The 20,722-nt window shown below is 22.7% G+C and overlaps 3 protein-coding genes across 3 annotated transcripts; 1 reads left to right on the top strand and 2 right to left on the bottom strand.

The window, feature by feature from the left end:
* Window positions 1–1,480: 1,480 nt before the first annotated feature.
* LOC102677340 (CB1 cannabinoid receptor-interacting protein 1-like) lies at window positions 1,481–14,270 on the bottom strand. The gene is made up of 2 exons (XM_006615547.2): window positions 13,796–14,270; window positions 1,481–2,045 (listed from the first exon to the last, which is right to left on the bottom strand). Exons 1-2 carry the CDS (start codon window positions 13,969–13,971, stop codon window positions 1,721–1,723), a joined length of 501 nt encoding a protein of 166 aa, XP_006615610.1. The 5' UTR covers window positions 13,972–14,270; the 3' UTR covers window positions 1,481–1,720.
* Window positions 14,271–15,358: 1,088 nt separating this feature from the next.
* Window positions 15,359–17,181, bottom strand: LOC102678767 (phosphatidylserine decarboxylase proenzyme, mitochondrial). The gene is made up of 5 exons (XM_006615558.2): window positions 17,064–17,181; window positions 16,744–16,999; window positions 16,399–16,632; window positions 16,025–16,313; window positions 15,359–15,946 (listed from the first exon to the last, which is right to left on the bottom strand). The coding sequence occupies exons 1-5, from the start codon at window positions 17,102–17,104 to the stop codon at window positions 15,537–15,539; spliced, it is 1,230 nt and encodes a 409-aa protein (XP_006615621.2). The 5' UTR covers window positions 17,105–17,181; the 3' UTR covers window positions 15,359–15,536.
* Window positions 17,182–18,549: 1,368 nt separating this feature from the next.
* Window positions 18,550–20,372, top strand: LOC102678899 (ras-related C3 botulinum toxin substrate 1-like). The gene is made up of 3 exons (XM_006615559.2): window positions 18,550–19,218; window positions 19,678–19,889; window positions 19,979–20,372. Exons 1-3 carry the CDS (start codon window positions 18,912–18,914, stop codon window positions 20,276–20,278), a joined length of 819 nt encoding a protein of 272 aa, XP_006615622.1. The 5' UTR covers window positions 18,550–18,911; the 3' UTR covers window positions 20,279–20,372.
* The last annotated feature ends 350 nt before the right edge of the window (window positions 20,373–20,722 follow it).

Here is a 20,722-nt window from a genome sequence, read left to right on the forward strand (position 1 = left end):
AGAAAATGAATATTTGCATTTAATATTATGCAAAAATATAAATATTTATAATTATAAATAAATAATAATAAAATTATTTTAATCATATAAATATAAAAATTTATAATATTAAATATTCAACAATTACATGACAAATAAAAGAACTATACATATAAATAGTAAAGAATAATAATTGTAAGAAATCATACATATAAATTATTTGAATAAAATATGCTTTCATAGTATAAAAAAATAATTCCATTAATTTAAATAATCTTGTTTTTGAAAAAAATTTATATTAACTTTATTAAATAAAATAAAAAATTGTAGAACACAATAGATGTAAGAATATTATGTGAATATTATGACAATTTATAATATTAATATAATATTTATGCAATAATATTAATAATTTAACATGTCTTGAATAGCACAATAATAATCATGTACTTTTTTATATTATTAAGTTTCATATTAAATTATATAATAATTTTTTACAATAAAATATAGTTAATTAATGAAAAATTTAATTTAAAAAATAAATGCACTTTCTTTAAAACTATTTTATATTAATCTATGATATAATTCATAAATTAACATATTTTTTTAACAATTCATAAGTTAACATAAATTACATTTAATTTTCATTTATGTTAACAATCATATAACAATACAACAAATAATTTTTGGTCGATGCATTTTTTATACATTTCAAATAATATAATGAATTTATGTTTATTTTATATGTATATTTATATAATTTAAATAATTTATCATTTACAATTTATTACGATATAAATAATAATTTTTTTTTATGTATTTTCTTTTAGTATGATCTGTATTATAATATGTGTATTATATATAAAATATGTGAATAGTAGAAATCTCCATATTTATTTTAATTTACAACTTTTTATTTATTAAGCCAAAAAAAATATATATATATTTAGTCGGTGCATAAAATGTTTAATTGTCGAAATTGTGTATATTGCAAATATATTACAAGTAAATTTCGTTTTGATAATATTTTTAAATTATTAATAGATCGATATATTTATATCTTTTAAATATTAAATAAATATTTTTTTATTGATTTCTTAATGATTATAAATCATTAAAAAATGTATTTCTTAAAAAAATATTACACATAATTCTAGAAATAGTATTTTGCATTTTGATTAATCAAGATATTCTTATAATTATATTATGATATTAATTCTATTTTCTATATCAATTTATAATAATTGTATTATATATACATGTATGTTCTAATATATGTATATACAAATATGTTTTTTGTTATAGAAAAATAGGAAAATGAAATTATATCTTAAATATGTTAATAAAATGATTTTGTTAACATTATTTGATTAATAGATATTTAGTTATTATTTCCTTTCTTTGATAGTAAATATTTTGTTATATTATTTCTTTACTAGAAAAGTCAATTGATAAAAAGATTATTATTTTCAATTTTACGATACTTTTCAAAAATATTCAAATATTTTTTATATTTTCATGTTTAAAAATTGAATGTATTTAAAATACTATCATATTATATTTTTTATCATATGATATACGACTCAAATTCCAAATGAAATTGCTATTTATGTTCTGATCCTTTCATTAGTTAAAGAACAATTTTTCAATTACAATTGATAAAAGTACCATTTTCACGAAAAAACAAATATTAGCTTTTTCGTTATGTGATGGCTTTCATAACATTAACACCCATCGATTGCTAGGATTCTATACCAAGTTTTCTATAAGTTTCCCGATCTACTGTAACTAATCTGCCTTCTACGCTTGAACAATCCAATTCGATACAGTGTAATCTAGCACCCCATTCACAATGGCTTTGATCATCTTGACGGTAGTATTTGATTTGCAGGCAAGTAGTAAGGTAACCGGAACCCAAGACACGCATAGCTATTGGCAATTCTTCACGATGTCCACGAGCACTTGCCGGTATACCTTTCGTGCTATGATAAGCACTGTAAGCGCAGGCTGTTCCGTCCCGTGCACGCTCAATTGTTTCCACTTGTTTACCTCCTATGCTGAGGGACCTATAAGTTCAAAGATTATTATTTAGGTAAGTTTCATAGTGTTATACTATTATAATAGAATAAAAATAATATAAAAGATATTTAAATATCAATATTAAAGACTTTGTTAAAATTTTCTTAATTTAAGAATTTTATTAAATTTCTAATATTAATTTATTTATTCTATTTTAAATCTATGTTTTAAATTTTGATTTCTTATATTATTGTTTTTATTTTTCTAAAAATAATACTAAAAAAAAGAAAAAAATTGTTAGGTTCTATAAAAAAAGAAAAATAACGGATAATTTAAAAACTAAAAGGTTAATCGAATCGAACGTTTTTTAGTTTCAATTGTAAGCAAGCATCGAAGCGATTTATTGATCGCAAATCGATAGTCACGTCCGCGTCGACAGAATCGTGCTTCAAATGCATTTGCATCCTCGACCAGGTATTTGAGATTCTGAATCTCGTTTCTATTATGCATCATCTAGCACGTATATACTGTAGTTATTCACAAAATAGTTGCAAAATTTTAATATGTTATAAATTATTAAATTTTAATTTCATATCTTTCTTTATTATTATTATTTTCATATTATACAGAAAATGTGTTATAGTGAAACAGAAAGTTATAGGTTAATATTTTGAATATATAAATAGTTATATATAAATAAATTGATTTTATAAAATGCATGTATTGTAATAAGAAAGAAAATAATTAAACAATGAAATATCATAAAAGTACTTTTATATTTAATTAAAATACATTGATTTTATTGCAAATCTTCTAGTATTATAAATAATAAAAATTGTCTTTTCTATTTAAAAGTTTTCTATTAAACTTTTCTATTAAAAGTTGTCTTTTGTATTTAAATATTTTTAAGATTGTTTCTGTTTTATATTTTGCTTATTCGATAAATAATTTTCTAATTATATGTACATATTTACAGGACTATTTATTATCATTATTTTCTATATTTTTAATTTGATTATATAATATATATATAATAAAATTTATGCGCATTTTAAATTAAAAATCAAAAACAAAATATATAAAATTTTGAGCAATCAATAGAATGCGAAATCAATCTTACTAATATTGTATTCCAATTCTTATTATAATTATATAATATTCATATTTTAGAAAGAACTTCAAATCGAAAATAAAATATACAACATATCAATTTGTAAAAAAAAAAATTATCATTGAAATTATAAAATTTAAAGAAGAAATTCAATTTTATTAAATTGAAATTATATTTTCTATCTTTAATCGTACAATATTTACAATAAATTTTATATTTTCGAATTCCAATAAAATTAGCTTTTATGTTGAAGAATTCGATTGTTTAAATCGATATACTTATCGATTAGATATTCAAAGACGCTTTTAAATATTTAAATGATAATATTATATAAATTCGAAACAAAATTGTGAAGTTGAAATTCATATTTGCGGCACATTACTTTCCAATATATACTATGTAACTTCTAAAAATAAAAGTACACGAGCGATTGTAGTAAAAATAAAAAGGAAATAAAAAAATGAACAGAAGACGAGAATTTTTTAAGACAATGCATTTGGATCAATATCCTAATATCGATCAATTGCAATCATAGAATTGAAATAGTCGATGAATATCGATTCAAATATCCGATATATACTTGTTCATAAATCTTAGAATATTTATAAAAATTGAAAATTATAAAAACCTTTAATAATTATAATCTCTTTTGAATTTTAAGGAAACTATATTATATTCAATATGCATGATAAAATTATCAACAATTAGGTATGTATAACTAAATTAAAATTATTTTGTTATATGATTTTTATTACATTTTTTTTTATTTTTAGTTTCATTAATAATGATATAAGATGAAGAATTCATATCCAGCAAATTTTTTTATGATTATAAATAAAGATTAGATTTAAATGAAGACTAAATTAGAGATAGCAAATATATAATATATAATATATAATTATATATAATAAATATATAATATATAATTATTCATTATTTTTGTATAATTACATAAATAATTTTTGTAAGAAAAACTAAAAATTTTATAATGCAAGTTATTTTCTATTTTATACTTCACAAAGATGATTACAACATTCTAATTTCAATAAGAATATTAAAATTATATCATTTTATATCAAATCAGATATTCTCATATTTATAAATGAAAATATACGTATTGAAAAAAAGCTTTTCGATAGTGAATTACGAATAATCTAAAAACATACATATAATCGATTAATACAATTTTGTTATTATTCGTGAAAAATATAAAAAATTATGAATCGTAAGTATCAATTTTTCTTATTTTTTTTCGATGAGAATATTCGAAGAATCTTGAGACTTTTTTACTATGAAAACAATAATCCTGTGTCAAATGTTTATTAATATATCAAAAGGAATCAGATCTTTATAGTAAAAATTTTTATTAATTACAAAAATCCATAGTATCGTATTTTTTGATATTAAAAAAAAATTCTGCAGGATACAAACGAAGCTGATAAGATTTAAAGTGAACGATTAAGAACGATTGCGGTGAAAGTAGGAAAAGGAGTGCGATGCAAAAATAGATGTGATGGAGATACGTCCGATTGATAACAAACAATAGAATATAAAAAAATTCTTGATTTCGGAATATGCAAATGTGGAGAGTCATAATGTATTACAAAATAAAAATGCAAAATATTTTTGATTAATTTTCAATATCGAAATTCGTTCGTAATTAATTCGACAATTTAAAATCAACTCTTATTGCTATGTAATTCAAAGTTTTACGCGTCAAGTAAAAAATTGTTTATTTTAATAATCATAATATCAGATTTCCAGATTTCATAGAATTATTTCTTCAAGTTACAAATTTGTAGATGTAAGTTGCATTTGATACATTACATCATGAAATCTAGATGTTAATATATAATATCGTAATATCTTTCAGCATAGTCATTTCATTATGAGTCATTTTAAATATGTTGTTCGCAATGATGTTAATCTATTTTGTTCGCTGATGTTTCAGCGGACATGTTTCTTTTCTTTTTTTTCAATTGAATAAAAATGATGACAAAAAAAACATATTCTTCTAATAAATAATTCTTTCAATTGAACAGTATAATTCTTCTATTTTTCACGAAACTTTGTTCCATGTTTATCATTTCTTTTCTAATATGGACCAATTTTTTATAATTTGTAAAACAAAGTATTCGTTTAATATATTTAAGTTTATATTATGTTTTGTGTAACTAGCAAATTTAGAAGATTATAGAATATACACTTAATGTTAGATAAGATTCATCATTTTTATAAATCTCTGATTTAAAGTAGAAAGCTTTATCATCCTTGCGTTTACTTTTTTCTTAACAGTTTTCTTTATCACGATATTACATAAGTGACAATAATGAAATATCTTATTGATAGCATCATATAAGCAATATTATATATTTCTTTCAGGGAAAATCGAGTGATCTTATACTGTCTTTCATCTTTCTCCTCTTGGCTATTAGCACATCTATGTATCTGAGTTATCAAGACTTCTTCTTCCGAACAGGTGAGATGATCACTTGATAGATATAAAAAAAAAATTTTTATGCAAACTAGAACTTTATATGATCGACTTCCTCGTAGGCTGATAAAGTCAATGATGAAGCCTAATATAATTGATTCTCATTATGCCAGTGAATATCTCATCATCTACTAGTATAATTGATATGATACTAATCCTTAGTAGGATATTATAATAACTGAAAAATTTTATCTTAAAAAAACTATAGGAATCAATGTTATAATATGAAATATTTCGTTTACGTATAATATCGTATGAACAAAATCATGATGGCAAAATGTCTTGTCTAATAGTAATGCATAAACGATGGTATCGTGGTATCGAGATATCTCATCCATAATCATGAAAGAGAAGGACAGAAATCGACTTCAATCGAATAAAGTGCAGGCACACTTTTTGGAGAAAAGAAAGGCGAGAGAGAGAGAGAGAAAACGAGTCCAGAAGCGATGACTTTGATAGATCACGCGCAATCTTGGAAGGAAATATATTTTCGTGTTGGTAGGCGAAAAATATCTTACTTGTATATATGCCTCGATGTATCTTTCGAATACACATTCTAAACATTTTGAAAAGTTTCAAAATGAGACTTTAATTAATTCGTCGAACTGTTTCGCGGTTATGAGGTTTAGTTGCGACCTAAATCGTTGGCAAGCTATTATTCAACGATATTGGATCTCGAACAATTGACTCTGGTTTATGCTATTCTATCATGCAGTTCCATTATCTATTACTCTAGTTATTGCAGTTCCACTAATTATTTCTTATTTAGTAAGAAGTAATTAAATGAATATAGGAATGATAATTTTTATCATTATTCTAATGTTTAATATTTTTTACATCATTTAATTAAATGAGTTCGATATTTTTTTTTTTTTTGAAAAAAAATTTTAAATTTAAAATTTTTTTTCAAAAAAAAAAAAAATCGAACTCATTTAATTAAATGAGTTCGATATTTTTTTTTTTTTGTAATAAAATTTTAAATTTGAATATACCCCGATATTCGGATATCAATACAAGAATTAAGTATTTTTATTATATCAATTTATTTCGATAATACATGTTGAAAATTGAACAAATTCTTAAATTAATTCTAATGCATATTATAGTTTTTCCTCAGAATTTATGCAATTCAAAAAGTTAGAAAAAAAAAATTAGAGAAATTTTTCAATCTTATTTATAATATCTTTCTCTATTTTATTATTGTTTCAAAACATATTTTTTCAATTCGTTTTTATAGTCAGGCACGCTATTATCTAGCATATTGTACTTATTTAGTATTTAGTAAATCTGATTCGAAAAGTTATTTTTTAGAAAATTATTTTTCAAACGATTAAAACTGTATCGAAATTCTGTTTTATATGCATAAATTTTTGAAGAATTTCAATGATTTTCTAATATTATTTCTTGAAAGAAAAAAGAAATCTATAAAATAGTCAATGTTAATTTTGCTTCATTTTTTTTTATTCTTTCCAATAAAATAAATATAGCAAAAATGTATACACTTCTTTTGAATCTAAAATTATATTCAGTTTAAATAATCCGCGGAATAATTGGCTGCATGTATTTACTTAAATCAACCAAACGATACAAACGAATCTCCGACAAAAGAGATTTCCAATTAGCAAATTTAACGGCCGCGCGGGAAATAAAGAGAAGATGAAGAGGGCAATGTAACATGAAGCATCCTCTTTTGAAAGGCAATCTCTCTTGAAACAAAAAGCTATTCACTATCTTGTATTTTTACTCCTTTTAATTTTTCTTTTTTTTTTTCCTCTTTCTCATTCTTTTTCTCTGTTTTCGTATCCTTTTTTTTCTTTGCACTTGCTATTCTCTAAAAATAAAGAAGAAAAAAACATTTAACATTGAAACTAGATCAAATAGAAATTTTTGAAAAATTCTGATTCATTCTTTTAAATGTGTGTAATTTAAATAAGATAGAATAGAAAGACAACTTCAATTTTTCTATTGTTAAATCTTAAAAAGAAAAAAGATTTTGAAATCTTGAAAAGAAGATTGAGAAATATTATTTTAAGAGGTGTCGACAACCGCGTTTTACGAAGGTTTTCTAACAAAGACGTGAAAATTGCTGACTCGTGTCGCGATAAATAGATCTTCTTTGCGCAAACACTTGCATTCTGTATTTTATCGTGTTGAATAAATCGAAGATTTTTGCAAACATTCTGAATACATACTAGGTTATTTCACGCAAATCTTATTTAATATTTTAAATAAAATATTTTAATATTTATCGAATAATTTTATTAATAACTCGAATAATTAATTTTCATGTAACCTTAAGATTAGGCTATAAATGTATATTTATGTATTTAGCTATAAATGTATATTTGCATATCATTTACGTGTCGCTTAATCAAGATTTTAAAAATTTTATTATTCATAATCTATTTTTATGTATTTATAAAAATTCATAATTTTGCGATAAATATTAAAAATTGTATATTCAATAATTTTTTTAAAGGATTAGATTTCAGATAAAATTCGAATGAATGAATAAGATTTTTTTTTGTTTGTTTCTTTGATATTTTTTTTTTTTTTATTAATTATATTTTTTTTATTCGATGTTATAAACCACATGGAAATATGCTAGTTGTTCTAGTTCTACCAGTCTATAATACTTTTGAAAGTGGAATATTTTTTATTCCGTGACCTGGTTTCTTGCCTGTTATATGACGCTGTCGGGCCAATGTGTCTTTACACCACTGCACTGGAAGATTTTTTTTCATCTATGTTATTATTATAAGATACACCATTTTGGTAGATTTTTTCGATTTTCATTCAAATTGATTTAATATCAATAATAGAATGCTTGTTGAGAAATAATCCAATTATAAGATTAATAATTAAAATTGTAAGAAAATGGATTTTTATCTCATATTAGCTGAAGTAGTCTTTCGTATGACTTATCAGTCTTGTTACTACTGATTTTTCTTCATAGTTTAATTGCTCTAGAAAGAAATACGAGAATATCACGACATATGTCATTATATTTTTATGGAACAATGCGTGTACGTGACTCATTCGACTTTCTCAGAGTTAACTCGAAACTTTCGATCGTTAAAATGCATTAGCTAGTCATTCGTGAAATGAATTATTAAGCTTGCAATACAGATTCTTATATGCTATTAAAAATAATTAGAGAAACACCTGCATTTATAATACAATAATTAGATAACTGATTAGAATATTAATTTACCGATATCGTAATAATTTAATTTGTACAAATCTAATAATTAATTATTATGTATTTTAGTTTTCGAATAACTTGAACAATATAAAATATAATTTAATATATAATAATATATAATTTTATATTTATATATTATTTATATATTATTTTATAATTGCTATTATTAATAATAATTTTTAATGCATCAATTATTTCATGAAAATCAAAATAATTAAATTTTAATAAAGTAAAAAGAATAAGTAAATAATTTTTGCGATTCAATATTTTATAAATAATGCATGCATCAATTGAAGGATTCACGATAGGAAATATTATTTAATGAATGCAATAAATAAATCAAATGTTGTAATATCAAATTAAAAAAAGAAGAAAAAGAAATGAAATAAAATACATTTTCAAATTAAAATTAATAAAATAATATAAAATTATTTTCAAAGCGACACTTTCGAGCGGTAAATTTAAATTTATCCATAGTTGAAAGTAACTTTACATTACATAGATTGTAAAAAATAATTCAAATAGATGTTTGAAAAAACAATTCACTCTTTCTAGTAGAAAATTTTATAAATAAGCTTTTTTGGCATGTATTCTTTTTATATCGTTCGCGCAACTAGTGCTTTCACAATAGCTACTGTTCGATATGTATTGACGCAAATCACGAGCATTCAACGCTATCAAAGATTTAATCGACTTTTGCCAGAAATGAAGAAAAATTTGACAACTAATTTAAGTATATAGAAATTGAAGTTTTGTTCGCGAAAAAACGCAGATAATTAATTATAAATATTATAATATTTATAGAGAAAAAATATATTACATGTTTAAAATATGTAATTATAATTTCTGTTATTAACATTATAATAAAGATTTCATAGACACTTTAATTCTCGATGTTAAATCGATAATAAATTATAGTATAATAAATATAAATTGTAAAGAAGAAGTTTTTAAGTATTTAAATATTTTTTTTAATATTTATTTGTCATATTTTGAAAATATTAAAACACGTAAGCATATTATAATAATTAAAAAACGCGTTAATTAATATATTGCTTCAAGAAATGTAGGTTCAAGTGTCGCGTGATTTAAGTTAATTACATACTTTAAAATTCTAAAAATTCTACACGATTTTTAGAGTTGATAAAATTGAAATTTAAATACAATTTTCAACGAGATTTATTTATTTATTTCTAAATAATATTAATAATAATATTTATTTCTAAATAATATTCTTATTTTTCAAATTACAATTAATTCACGAATAACATTTTCAATTTTTAGGAACATTTTCCTATTACACCCGAAAAATAATCAATAAAAAAAATATGGTCATGACTACATATATATCTTAATCTGAAATGCTTTCTAGTGAATGACAAAACGAGCAATATATTTCGAAACAAAGGACAGGATATTTTTACAAATACTAGCGTGCAATGAGAGACAAGAAAAGGAAACCAATTTCACATTGATCGTCAAGCAATTTGTAGAATAATTTGTGAGATCGAATGTATCCATTTAAAACTTTATATTCAACAATATATTTCGATATTAATATTTTTCCCGAGAATGTTACATTCGAGAATGATATTACATATACTTTCAAAGTAATATCATCGGTAATAAAAAGAAACATCAAAAATTCACTGCTATTCATAAATTATCGATAAAAATGCATAAATATTTGATTATTACTACTAAAAAATCACATTTCTGTTTATCACAATAAACAGAATTTCGTTTGTGAATATTTCAAATCTTTTTATTACTATTTTTTCATATATTATCTATTTGATAACAATTTTATTTCTTTAATTAATAATTCTGTAATGAAAAATGTCCTTTTAATCTTTAGGGCTTCGAAATTTTAGAAAAACTTTTAGAAAACTTGAAGATATATTTTCGAAGTTTTTAATGTTAAATTCGACTATTATTATTAATCTTTTGAAATAACTTCGTGTAAAAAAAAGGCTGTTGAATCTCTTTGAAAACTTGATTTAATTGCATATATTTATTTTTATTCGTTGTTTAAATATTATCCACGCAAAATCACTGACCTATGCGCCAGCAACACTCTGCATATCGTAATTGCCAAGTAATTTTAGCCGCTATTCGTGCTATGAACACGATTTTGTTACTTACCACGCATTGAAAAACAGCGCTGCAGTATAACACTAGTCGATATTTCAATCGTCGTGTATGATTACCTCCATCTTTTCACGTATCTATTTCATCGCATAAAGACATATTTTCGGTACTGAAACACGATATACGAAGCTCAATTGCAATTATTTATCGTTAGGTTTCTTTCAAATTCTACTTCTTCGATGAAATTTTTATTCGATTCTATCCTTGACTATAGAATACTCTAAATTCAATTATGAAACTGTGACATTAGTTTTAAAAAAAATTTCGAAATTCTGTATCCATTTCTTTCGAATTTGAAAAACGTAATCATTTATTTATGCCATGAATATACGATTTTTTCAATATATATTTTAAAATATATATCATTTTCATTTTCCATTGTTCATTTTCTAAGTTCTTGTATGTTTTACGCTTTCGTCAATGATAATCAGAAACCAAGAATCAATTGTTTCGAGCATTGAACCGAATGAAGATTGTAATCGATTTGCAATTTTTACAATTCAAGGTGCTGATATCATTTTAGTAGATATGTAACACCTGGTCTGCTCTCACCTCTTCTTCGACTTGTATGTCGCATAGATATATATGTACAACGTTTTGTATCTCTTTCTTCTGCACATATCCGGCACAGTAACCTCAATTTGATCTTAGATCCTAATTCGATACCTTTATTCTACAACTCTTCATAAACAAGAGTGTTCAAAATTCTTCAGTTACGAATAGACACACCAAGTCGGTTATTCTGATGAAAAACTTAATAGTTTCTAGACATATTTCCAACCCCCTCGGGTACATGAATTTTTTATAACCATCCTTCTTAACCCTCGTACTGGGTAAAATTGATCTATACCTATACCAATAGATCTAAATCTAATATATTTTATTTTATCTTGTACTCTATATCCTATAATATATTTCATCGAAAAATATTATCGATGATGTTAATCGCATAAATCGCATATCTCTTTCTAATCTAATCAAAAATATATATTTTTAAGAATAAATAGAATTATACTTATAATTCGATTATTATGATTGAAAATTGAAATGTTGAATTTTTGACGATTACAAAAAACGAGCAGAAATGAGCAGAAGAAAACGAAACATTAATAAATTCCATCACATTTGTCATCAATTATGTTTTGTATTACGAGCAACGAAAAAATATTCAATATATAATATATGTGATATATTGTACAATGATTACTTTCGTAATCCTCGTTCTTCGAAGAATATCGTCTATGAATTAAGGCTTATCGATTCCCTTTATCCAGTTAAGCCGAGAAGATCGCCGTTTAGAAACTCTCCACTATAATTATTCAAAATGGTGTCCAAGGAGATGATTCTTTCTCCTCTTTCTTTTTATCCTTTCTTCGATAAGGTATTTCAGGAGCACTAGATGGAAATCGATCTTTCCTAATGTCGTTTTTCTCTTTTAAAATCGCTCGTCGAGATCATAAAACACATGAAGTTTTATAAGATCGGAAGGATCGTATTTTACAATTCTTACTTTTCTCCATTAAGATGCCCTGGGCATCTTAAGTTATCATTGAAGACGAACGTCGAAAACTCGAAAGGAAAATATATGGTAAAAAATTTAAAAAATTTATTTTATTTATATTTGATTATTGATTTATTTTACCATTCTTTTTAAAAGTTTAAAATTTTGCAATTTCCCTATATTAATCTTTTTTCTATATTAATATTGTACAATGTACGCTATTCTTCATATAAATCCTTTTATGAGGAAAGTATTATATTTCATGATTTTATCGTAAGACAATTATCATTGCAACAATTCAAATCTTATAATAGAATTAAAAAAAATTTACTAGAAATAAGAAAGAAAAATCAAAAATTTACAATTTCTTTATTTATTAAAAAAGAAAGAAATGGAATCATTTTCATTAATGTTGTGCTTTTTTTTTATTTGTTTTTTATATAGTAATTATATAATTCAATATAAATATCTATGTATATTTATAGATATTTATATTTGAAAACAAATAAAATTTCTTTTTTTTAAAAAAAAAAAATCATTTCTTTAGATTTTTTATTGGATAAATTTAACGTTAATGCATTTCTTTTTTTATGAGTGATGATACAACAAAATAATCATTTCTTGAATAATATATCAAATAAGTTATGAAATTTGTAATTTGTATTTAAGTATAAATTAATAATTCAATAATTTATACTTAAAAATTAATGATTTAATATTAAAACAGAAATTTAAAATAACTGAGATATATAAAAATGTTAAATTTATTTGAAAATTTTATATTGATATTTCTAAAAAAATAAAAATTTTAACAATTAAATATAATTAGTTAACAATTTAATAAATTATGTTGAAAAATATTAAAAATAAATATTTATTGAAAAGCATGAATGTTTATTGAAAAGCATGAATATTTATTGAAAAATGAAAGATATAAATAATGATCATATATATATATCTAGCACTAAATCTCATTTATATAATTTATCTAATTGCAAATTTATGTAACAAAATAAATATTTAGATTAAATGAAAATAAAAATGAAATAGACAGCTCAAAATTATTAAATACAAAAAATAACAATCAATTATCTTAAATGTTTAATCCTTTAAAGAAAGAATGAATCTCGTAGATATTTCTGTCTCTTCTATTATAATTACAATTATTACAATAAAAATTATCATTGAATATAAAGTTGTATAAAATAAGTTACAAAATCAGATAAAGAAAAAACAATGACACAAACACGAACGAAAATAATGGATAAAGAAATAATTGTTCTTAAAAAAAGAAAAATTAATGTATCATTTAATCGTGACATTTGTTGTACCCACTCTAATATTTGCGGCGGTTTGAAGCTGATGTCCAACCGATATGTGGCCTCACAGCTTAATTTGACGGTTTTTAACTGTCGAAATCTTGCTGAAGTTTCCATTTTGCAATAAACTGGACCAGCAGTTGGTTCCCTTCTTAGGGATAAGGTCACACGAAAATGTCCATCAGCACCCATCTAGCTCCATAATTTAACTTTAAAGGAAATATAAAAAAGAAAATAGCGCAATATCTCTTTTGCAACTTTTTCAATATAAATTTGTTTAAATTACATGTTATATTTGTGCACGTGATATAACAAAAATGAATTTAAATTTTTTTTTATAATTTAAAGAACAATTTATAAAATTTGCACAATCCGAGGGAACACCGTGACAAGACAAACGAACATTGCAACGTGCGCGGTGGGCGTCGCGACGCTTACTGAACCGCAGCGTCGTAGAGGTAATGTGATTCCGAACACGCGACGACAACTTTTTCCGTTTTGTTTTTCATTCCCAATCAGCTTTTCCTTTCTGAATATAATAATGAAGAAGATAATTATATGTTATAATTATATGCAAATAATTATATGCTCAATTATATATACTGTCAATTAATTATTGAAAATAACTATAAATAAATATTTATGTCAAACAAATGAATGATAATATAAACTATAAAATAATAAGATAATACAAAAAATAAGATATAAAGCGAACTATATATCAAAATCATAATCAAACTAAGTTTCAAATTATTATTTTTATTTTAAATTTACGAATTCTTATTTTTATTATTATTTTTATTTTAACATTCTCAAAATCAAAAATATTCATTCCATCATATTTTAGAATAATTTCTTAAAAATACTTTGATATCGTAAAATATTTCGATCTCAATAATTCAAAAATGAAAAACTTTAATTTCTAATTCCACAATGAAAAAATTTTATAACATAAAGATGGTTCAATTCAATAAGAAAATATAAATCGAATGCTATATAAAATTTAAAATTTTTTTTCATAAATAATAAAATTATAAATATAAATAAATGACTTTTCAAATTTAAGATATTTTATTGATATGCGAATACAATTATTAAAAAATTATACGATAAATATTTTTAATCACATTTATTCTTTAAATTTACAAATTTGAAATTATTTTTTATAAAATTATGAAAGATATTTAAAAAACATTTAGGATAGTTAATATTTTTTATAATATAATATTATGATATTTTACTATATTTATAACACTACATATTTTTACTCAAAACAAAAATTTGCAAAAATTACAAAATTGAACACAAATGTAAACATATAAATAACTGTACTATGAGTAAATATAATCAATTTAATATGATAATTTATAAGATAAATATATTAATATTTTAAAAATACAAGGTATTTTATTAAGTATTTGATAATAAGTAACAAAAATAATTCAATTTTTTCAAATATAAAATAATATGAATTATTAATAATTTCTGTTATAGTTGCATTTTATTTATAAATTTATATATAGATGCATTTTATTTATAAATTTACTGAATAAAATTTTCTTAAATTTTAATTTTTAATAAAATGTTTAATATTTAAAATATCCATTATATTTCCATCTATAATCATATTTGTTTTATAGTTTATTTAAAATAACAATATCATAAAAAATAAAGATTCGCACAATATCAATGGATAAATTTTAGGTACCTATTCTCCAAACATATTTCCAATCAAGCGCTACGCGCATTATTAATTGTCATAATGAATGTTCGTATTGTTTTATTTCAATTTCAGGAATGTATTGACTTAAAGCTTGACCCATTTTTATTCTTTGTCCAACATGTACACAAAATTTAAAATCTCTTGAAGCTTCAAATAATAATATAATAGTAGATCCCATTCTAAATTCACCAAACAATTCTCCTTTTTTTAAATATATACAATTTAAATTAGCATCTTTCCAGTGTTTGATTTCAGGCCATTTAATAGCATTTGTATATAAATCTTTATCGCAGTAAACTTTTATAGAACCTACATTTGTTGCACCAACTGCACTATAAGCCATAAAACCATCAGCCCATTTACCAATGTATATTACACGTTCATTTAATGAAAATAAATCTGGTAAATATTTTGCTACTTTAGGATTAACACTTAAAAGCTTTCCTGAAATATTTTATTAATTTTAATTGAAGTCATTATATCAATTAAACCTAATTTTTGAAATTAATAAAAATAATAAACCTTGAAAATGTCTACGAAATTTTATTTCCCAATGAGTTGAACTATGAAATCTATGATAATCTCCTGGAGCAAGATAAACTGTTAATTGATAGAGTTGATTCATTGGATTTGTTAAAAGAGATTTTATATAAGCATCATCATCTTCTTTTGTAAATTTATAATGATCAGAATCAAGTGTACTTATATCACCTAAAAAATGTCTGAGATTATAAGTTACACCCTTCACTTGTTGTACAGAACATGAAGTGACTGGTCCACAATATAATACTTTTCCATCAGCAGGTGAAACCTATTACAAATTTATATATTATCATATTATCATATTAATATATTATTTAAATTAATAATCTTTATAATAAAAATTATATACATACTATACTCGTATTTTGATCAATGGGTCTTGCATCATATTTGAGTGGTCTAACAAAAAAATCAACAAGACTTGGAAAATCTGATAAATTTATATCAATTTCATTTAAATTAACATCAAAAGTTTTTGCATAAAATTCATATAAGGTTGGTCTTAAACTAACTGGTAATTCCAAACTGGCTATCCAACCCCATATTCTACTTATTATTCGAAGTGGCAAAAAATTATAACATTTTACCTGTAAAGTTTTTTATAAATATTTAAATTTAATTTAATTTATGAAATTTTCTTATTTGTATTATTTAAAATCTTTAATTTAAGTGGCTAATATTATAATAAAAAATTATACCGCAAAGATATTGAATGGCTCATATACATTGTTGTCTTGAGTTATATAGTTTTTCAAATGTCTATATTGTAATGCTGCTAATAATGATATTCCAAATGCAATAGAAACAGTCCATTTTCGTTGCTTCATAAATGAGTAATATTTATATTGATTTGTATATATATTTGAACTATATACTCTTGAAAATTTCTCATTTATTATATTTCTAAAATTTCTTTTTGTATACACATTTATATAATATTTACAATAGTTTTTTCTAAAACATATTAATAATTTTAAATATTAAATTATTTAATTAAATTAATATTAAAGTTACAAACCTCACATCTTGAATTAAACGACAAATTCTGAAGAGACTCATCTAGAAAATAAATTTTATTAAATAAACGTTGTTATAAACGTTTGTATAAACAATATATAAACGTTTATATAATCTCCTTATATTTTTAGGTTATATTGAATTTTATATATATTTTTCTATAAAAATATACTTATAAATAACAAAATAGAAACATATATGTTTAAATTTTCTAATATATTTTTATTTTAATTAATTTTATACATAATAATAATAATTTTATACATGTAAATAAGTCAGCTAGAATATATTTACAAATTTAATAACATATAAAATATTATGTTAATTTTAATTATTTTTTTATACGTACATTAAATTATACATCTAAAAATTGTTATATATATTTTTTAAGTTGTTACTAATTATTTTAAAAATTCGAAGGAAGAAAAAGAAATTAGAATAAAATAACTATAAACTCCTTAACCACAAATTCGTTCATTCAATAATATTTGTACAATATATATATATATATATAGAGCGTTTCAAAAATAGAAATTGGAAACTCTTAAAAACAATTTCAAGAAATATTTTTCTTTACAAAAACATTCATTATGGCTTTGTTAATAAGTTATCAACAAATAATATTAGCCAATCATGAAGTGCATAGACTAATCAAGCTATAATAGTAGTGTTGGATATATGTCATCAGTCAAGCATGAACAAGTATAAGTATATGTATCAAAAAAAATTTGTTGAACATAAGAAATATTTTTTTATCGAAAAAAAATTACATTCGGAATATATTTTCAAAAATAATGATAAATTAATTAATTATTATTCGTATAGAATATTCACATAGGATTCTTTCCTTTCCTTATCCTTTTTCTAAATATTTTCTTTGTCATGTTTCTGTCTCTTTTTTGTTATTTTCCTTCTCTTCTATTATTCTTTTGTACTTATACTTTATCTTCTTTGTCATTTTTCTTCTATCTTTTATCATTATCTTCTTTTGGCATTCTTCTCCCTTTTTTTTATCGTTATCATTCTCCCTCTCTATTTGTTATTTTACGTCCCCTTCTTTTGTCATATTCATATTCAACAGATTTTCTTTGATACATGTTGCTTGCATTTATTTTTGTATTCGACCAGCAGTATATATCCAATATTATAATATGCATATTTAACATTTTATATTATTTTATTTTATTTTAATTTTTATATGTAATATTTTTGTGAATTTTAAAATCTAAAATATTAAAATATTTCTTTTGAAAAATAGGCTATAATTTTTTTTATTGTATAATTTGTTTTGAAAAACTATTATTTTGTAAAAATATGTGAATATATTTGTTATTGCATTGTTTACAAAAAAATTGTCTGTCTAAAATATATTTTTTATGAAATAACTTTATATATATATGAATATGATTATTCAAATTATTCCATTTGATTGAAATATTTGAATAAATTTAGCTGTAAAATATTTGTTCAAGACAATGGTAGAAGATCAAGATAAAAGCAATTTTCTATAGTTGTATAATGTATCAATGCCACCGATTATAATCACCGCAAGAAAAGCGTAATAACAGGTGGCTCCGCGTTGTGGCAGGTGGATCAGTTCCTTTTTTTTATCTTTTCTGGATGGTATACGTTCTCCCATTGTTTTCGAGTGATATACACAGTACCTGAAGTGTATAGAAAATTCCTTATCGGAAACTTAAAATTTGTAATCTTACAAATCACGAGTGTCAACGGAAAGAAAAAGAAATGACGATTCGAAAAAGAAACCTATTGTGATAGATACAACAATTGTATCGCTTTAATTTGCCCAAGTAGAGGTTATATGTAAAATATTTTCAGAAATACACGCATGAAAGCTCGTGGTTGTAGTAAAGTAAAGAGCGAAATAATGCCACCGTCGTCACATACGAATTGGACTAAACCTCTTATTAAGAATGGTCAAACGATGCAACTGCAATCGAAACGAACAACTTGTTCAACACAAAATCAGAATTCAAATGGTAGTGGCACAGAACATAGTGGTATTCCACTTGACAGAAGAATCAAAGTTGTTCTGGTAGGTGATGGAGCCGTTGGAAAAACCAGCCTAGTTGTTTCTTATTCTACGAATGGTTTTCCGGGAGAATATGTACCTACTGCTTTTGATAATTATAATGGTTAGTTGAAAATCTAATAGTGGTAAGTGACATTTCAAATAGTGAGACAAGTTTAATTTGAAATAAAGTTTGAAATAAAAATGGTGAGTTTTTCTAATATATATTTTATAAATGAAGAAAAATTCAACGTAAATATTTTATATAATTAAATATGTAAAATATGTATTATATATAATAAATAATTGAAATTCATTTTATTATTATTTTTGCATATTTTTTTATTAAAATAATATTTATCAAATTAATAATGTTATAAAGTTAATCTTTCAATAATTTTAATATCTAATAATTCATTTTGACCTGTAATGTCTAAATATTAAAATTTTTCTAAATAGATTAATGTATATAAATAATTATTATCATTAATTTATATAAATTGAAAATTAATTGCTTTTTGGAATTAGTATATATAATATATTAAATATATATAATCTTTTCAAATATTTTAATTTCTTCTAGTGGTTGTCAATGTTGATGGTCAACCAGTAAATGTTCAGCTATGTGATACAGCAGGTCAAGATGATTTTGACCCTTTAAGATCATTATGTTATCCAGAAACAGATGTGTTTCTAGTTTGTTTTAGTGTTGTATGTCCTTCTTCTTATCATAATGTAACTTCTCGATGGATAAGTGAAGTACGAAAATATTGTCCTAATGCACCAATTATTTTGGTAAAAATATATTTTGTTTTATAATTATAAATCAGCAAAATTATATGTATTCTAATCTTATTTTACAACAAGAACAATGATGACTTTAGGTAGGCACAAAGAGTGATTTACGATCAGATGTACATCTTATGTTACAATTAGCAAGATATGGTCAAACCCCAATTACAAGTACTCAAGGGCATCAATTGGCTCAAAAAGTTGGAGCTGTAAGTTATGTGGAAACATCTGCATTAACTCAACATGATCTTAAAGAAGCATTTGATCAAGCAATAGTTAGTGCTCTTAACACAAGGAGAGGTGGTGCTAGTTTGTTATGTAGACGTAGAAAACCTTTACCATTATGGCGCAGATGGTTATGTTGTTGTGAAAGACCTTCTAATAGTGCATAAATAATGATTAGACTCTCTAGAATACTCTCTGTGATCAAGTACGACTATTTTGTTATCAGAATTTCTGAATTTATTAGTATTTTAATAATTCAAATATTTTATTTCATTAATATTCATTAAAAAAATATTTATGTATTTTTTATAATGTTTTTTAAATTACTATACTTAAGTATAGTTTAATAATTTTTTAAATTGAATAATAATTATATATATATATATCTTATATTATTATTATTATTCAATAATTAAATTTTTTATATTTTAAAAATATACTTTTTTTTAATTTTCTTATATAGATATAAATTCTGATAGCTAAGTCGTAAACTATTTGTAAAATTCCTGAAGCCAGGTCTGGTATAATTTATTAATTAATGTTATATATATATAACATTAATCATATTTTTATTACTAGAATATAATTGGCTATTTGCCTATTGTGATTTT

This window comes from Apis dorsata, unplaced genomic scaffold (genome assembly GCF_000469605.1).
Source record: "Apis dorsata unplaced genomic scaffold, Apis dorsata 1.3 scaffold_227, whole genome shotgun sequence".
NCBI lineage: Eukaryota > Metazoa > Arthropoda > Insecta > Hymenoptera > Apidae > Apis > Apis dorsata.

Bases quoted from the DNA above. Each gene is read 5' to 3' on its own strand.
- LOC102678899 (XM_006615559.2), top strand. From the start codon at position 18,912: ATGAAAGCTCGTGGTTGTAGTAAAGTAAAGAGCGAAATAATGCCACCG. The intron at 19,219-19,677 runs GTTAGTTGAAAA...AATTTCTTCTAG, and splicing joins TGCTTTTGATAATTATAATG to TGGTTGTCAATGTTGATGGT. The intron at 19,890-19,978 runs GTAAAAATATAT...TGATGACTTTAG, and splicing joins CTAATGCACCAATTATTTTG to GTAGGCACAAAGAGTGATTT.
- LOC102678767 (XM_006615558.2), bottom strand. From the start codon at position 17,104: ATGAGTCTCTTCAGAATTTGTCGTTTAATTCAAGATGTGAG. The intron at 17,000-17,063 runs GTTTGTAACTTT...AATATGTTTTAG, and splicing joins CGTTTAATTCAAGATGTGAG to AAAAAACTATTGTAAATATT. The intron at 16,633-16,743 runs GTATAATTTTTT...AAAACTTTACAG, and splicing joins AGCCATTCAATATCTTTGCG to GTAAAATGTTATAATTTTTT.
- LOC102677340 (XM_006615547.2), bottom strand. From the start codon at position 13,971: ATGGGTGCTGATGGACATTTTCGTGTGACCTTATCCCTAAGAAGGGAA. The intron at 2,046-13,795 runs GTGGGTACAACA...TTGAACTTATAG, and splicing joins AAACCGCCGCAAATATTAGA to GTCCCTCAGCATAGGAGGTA.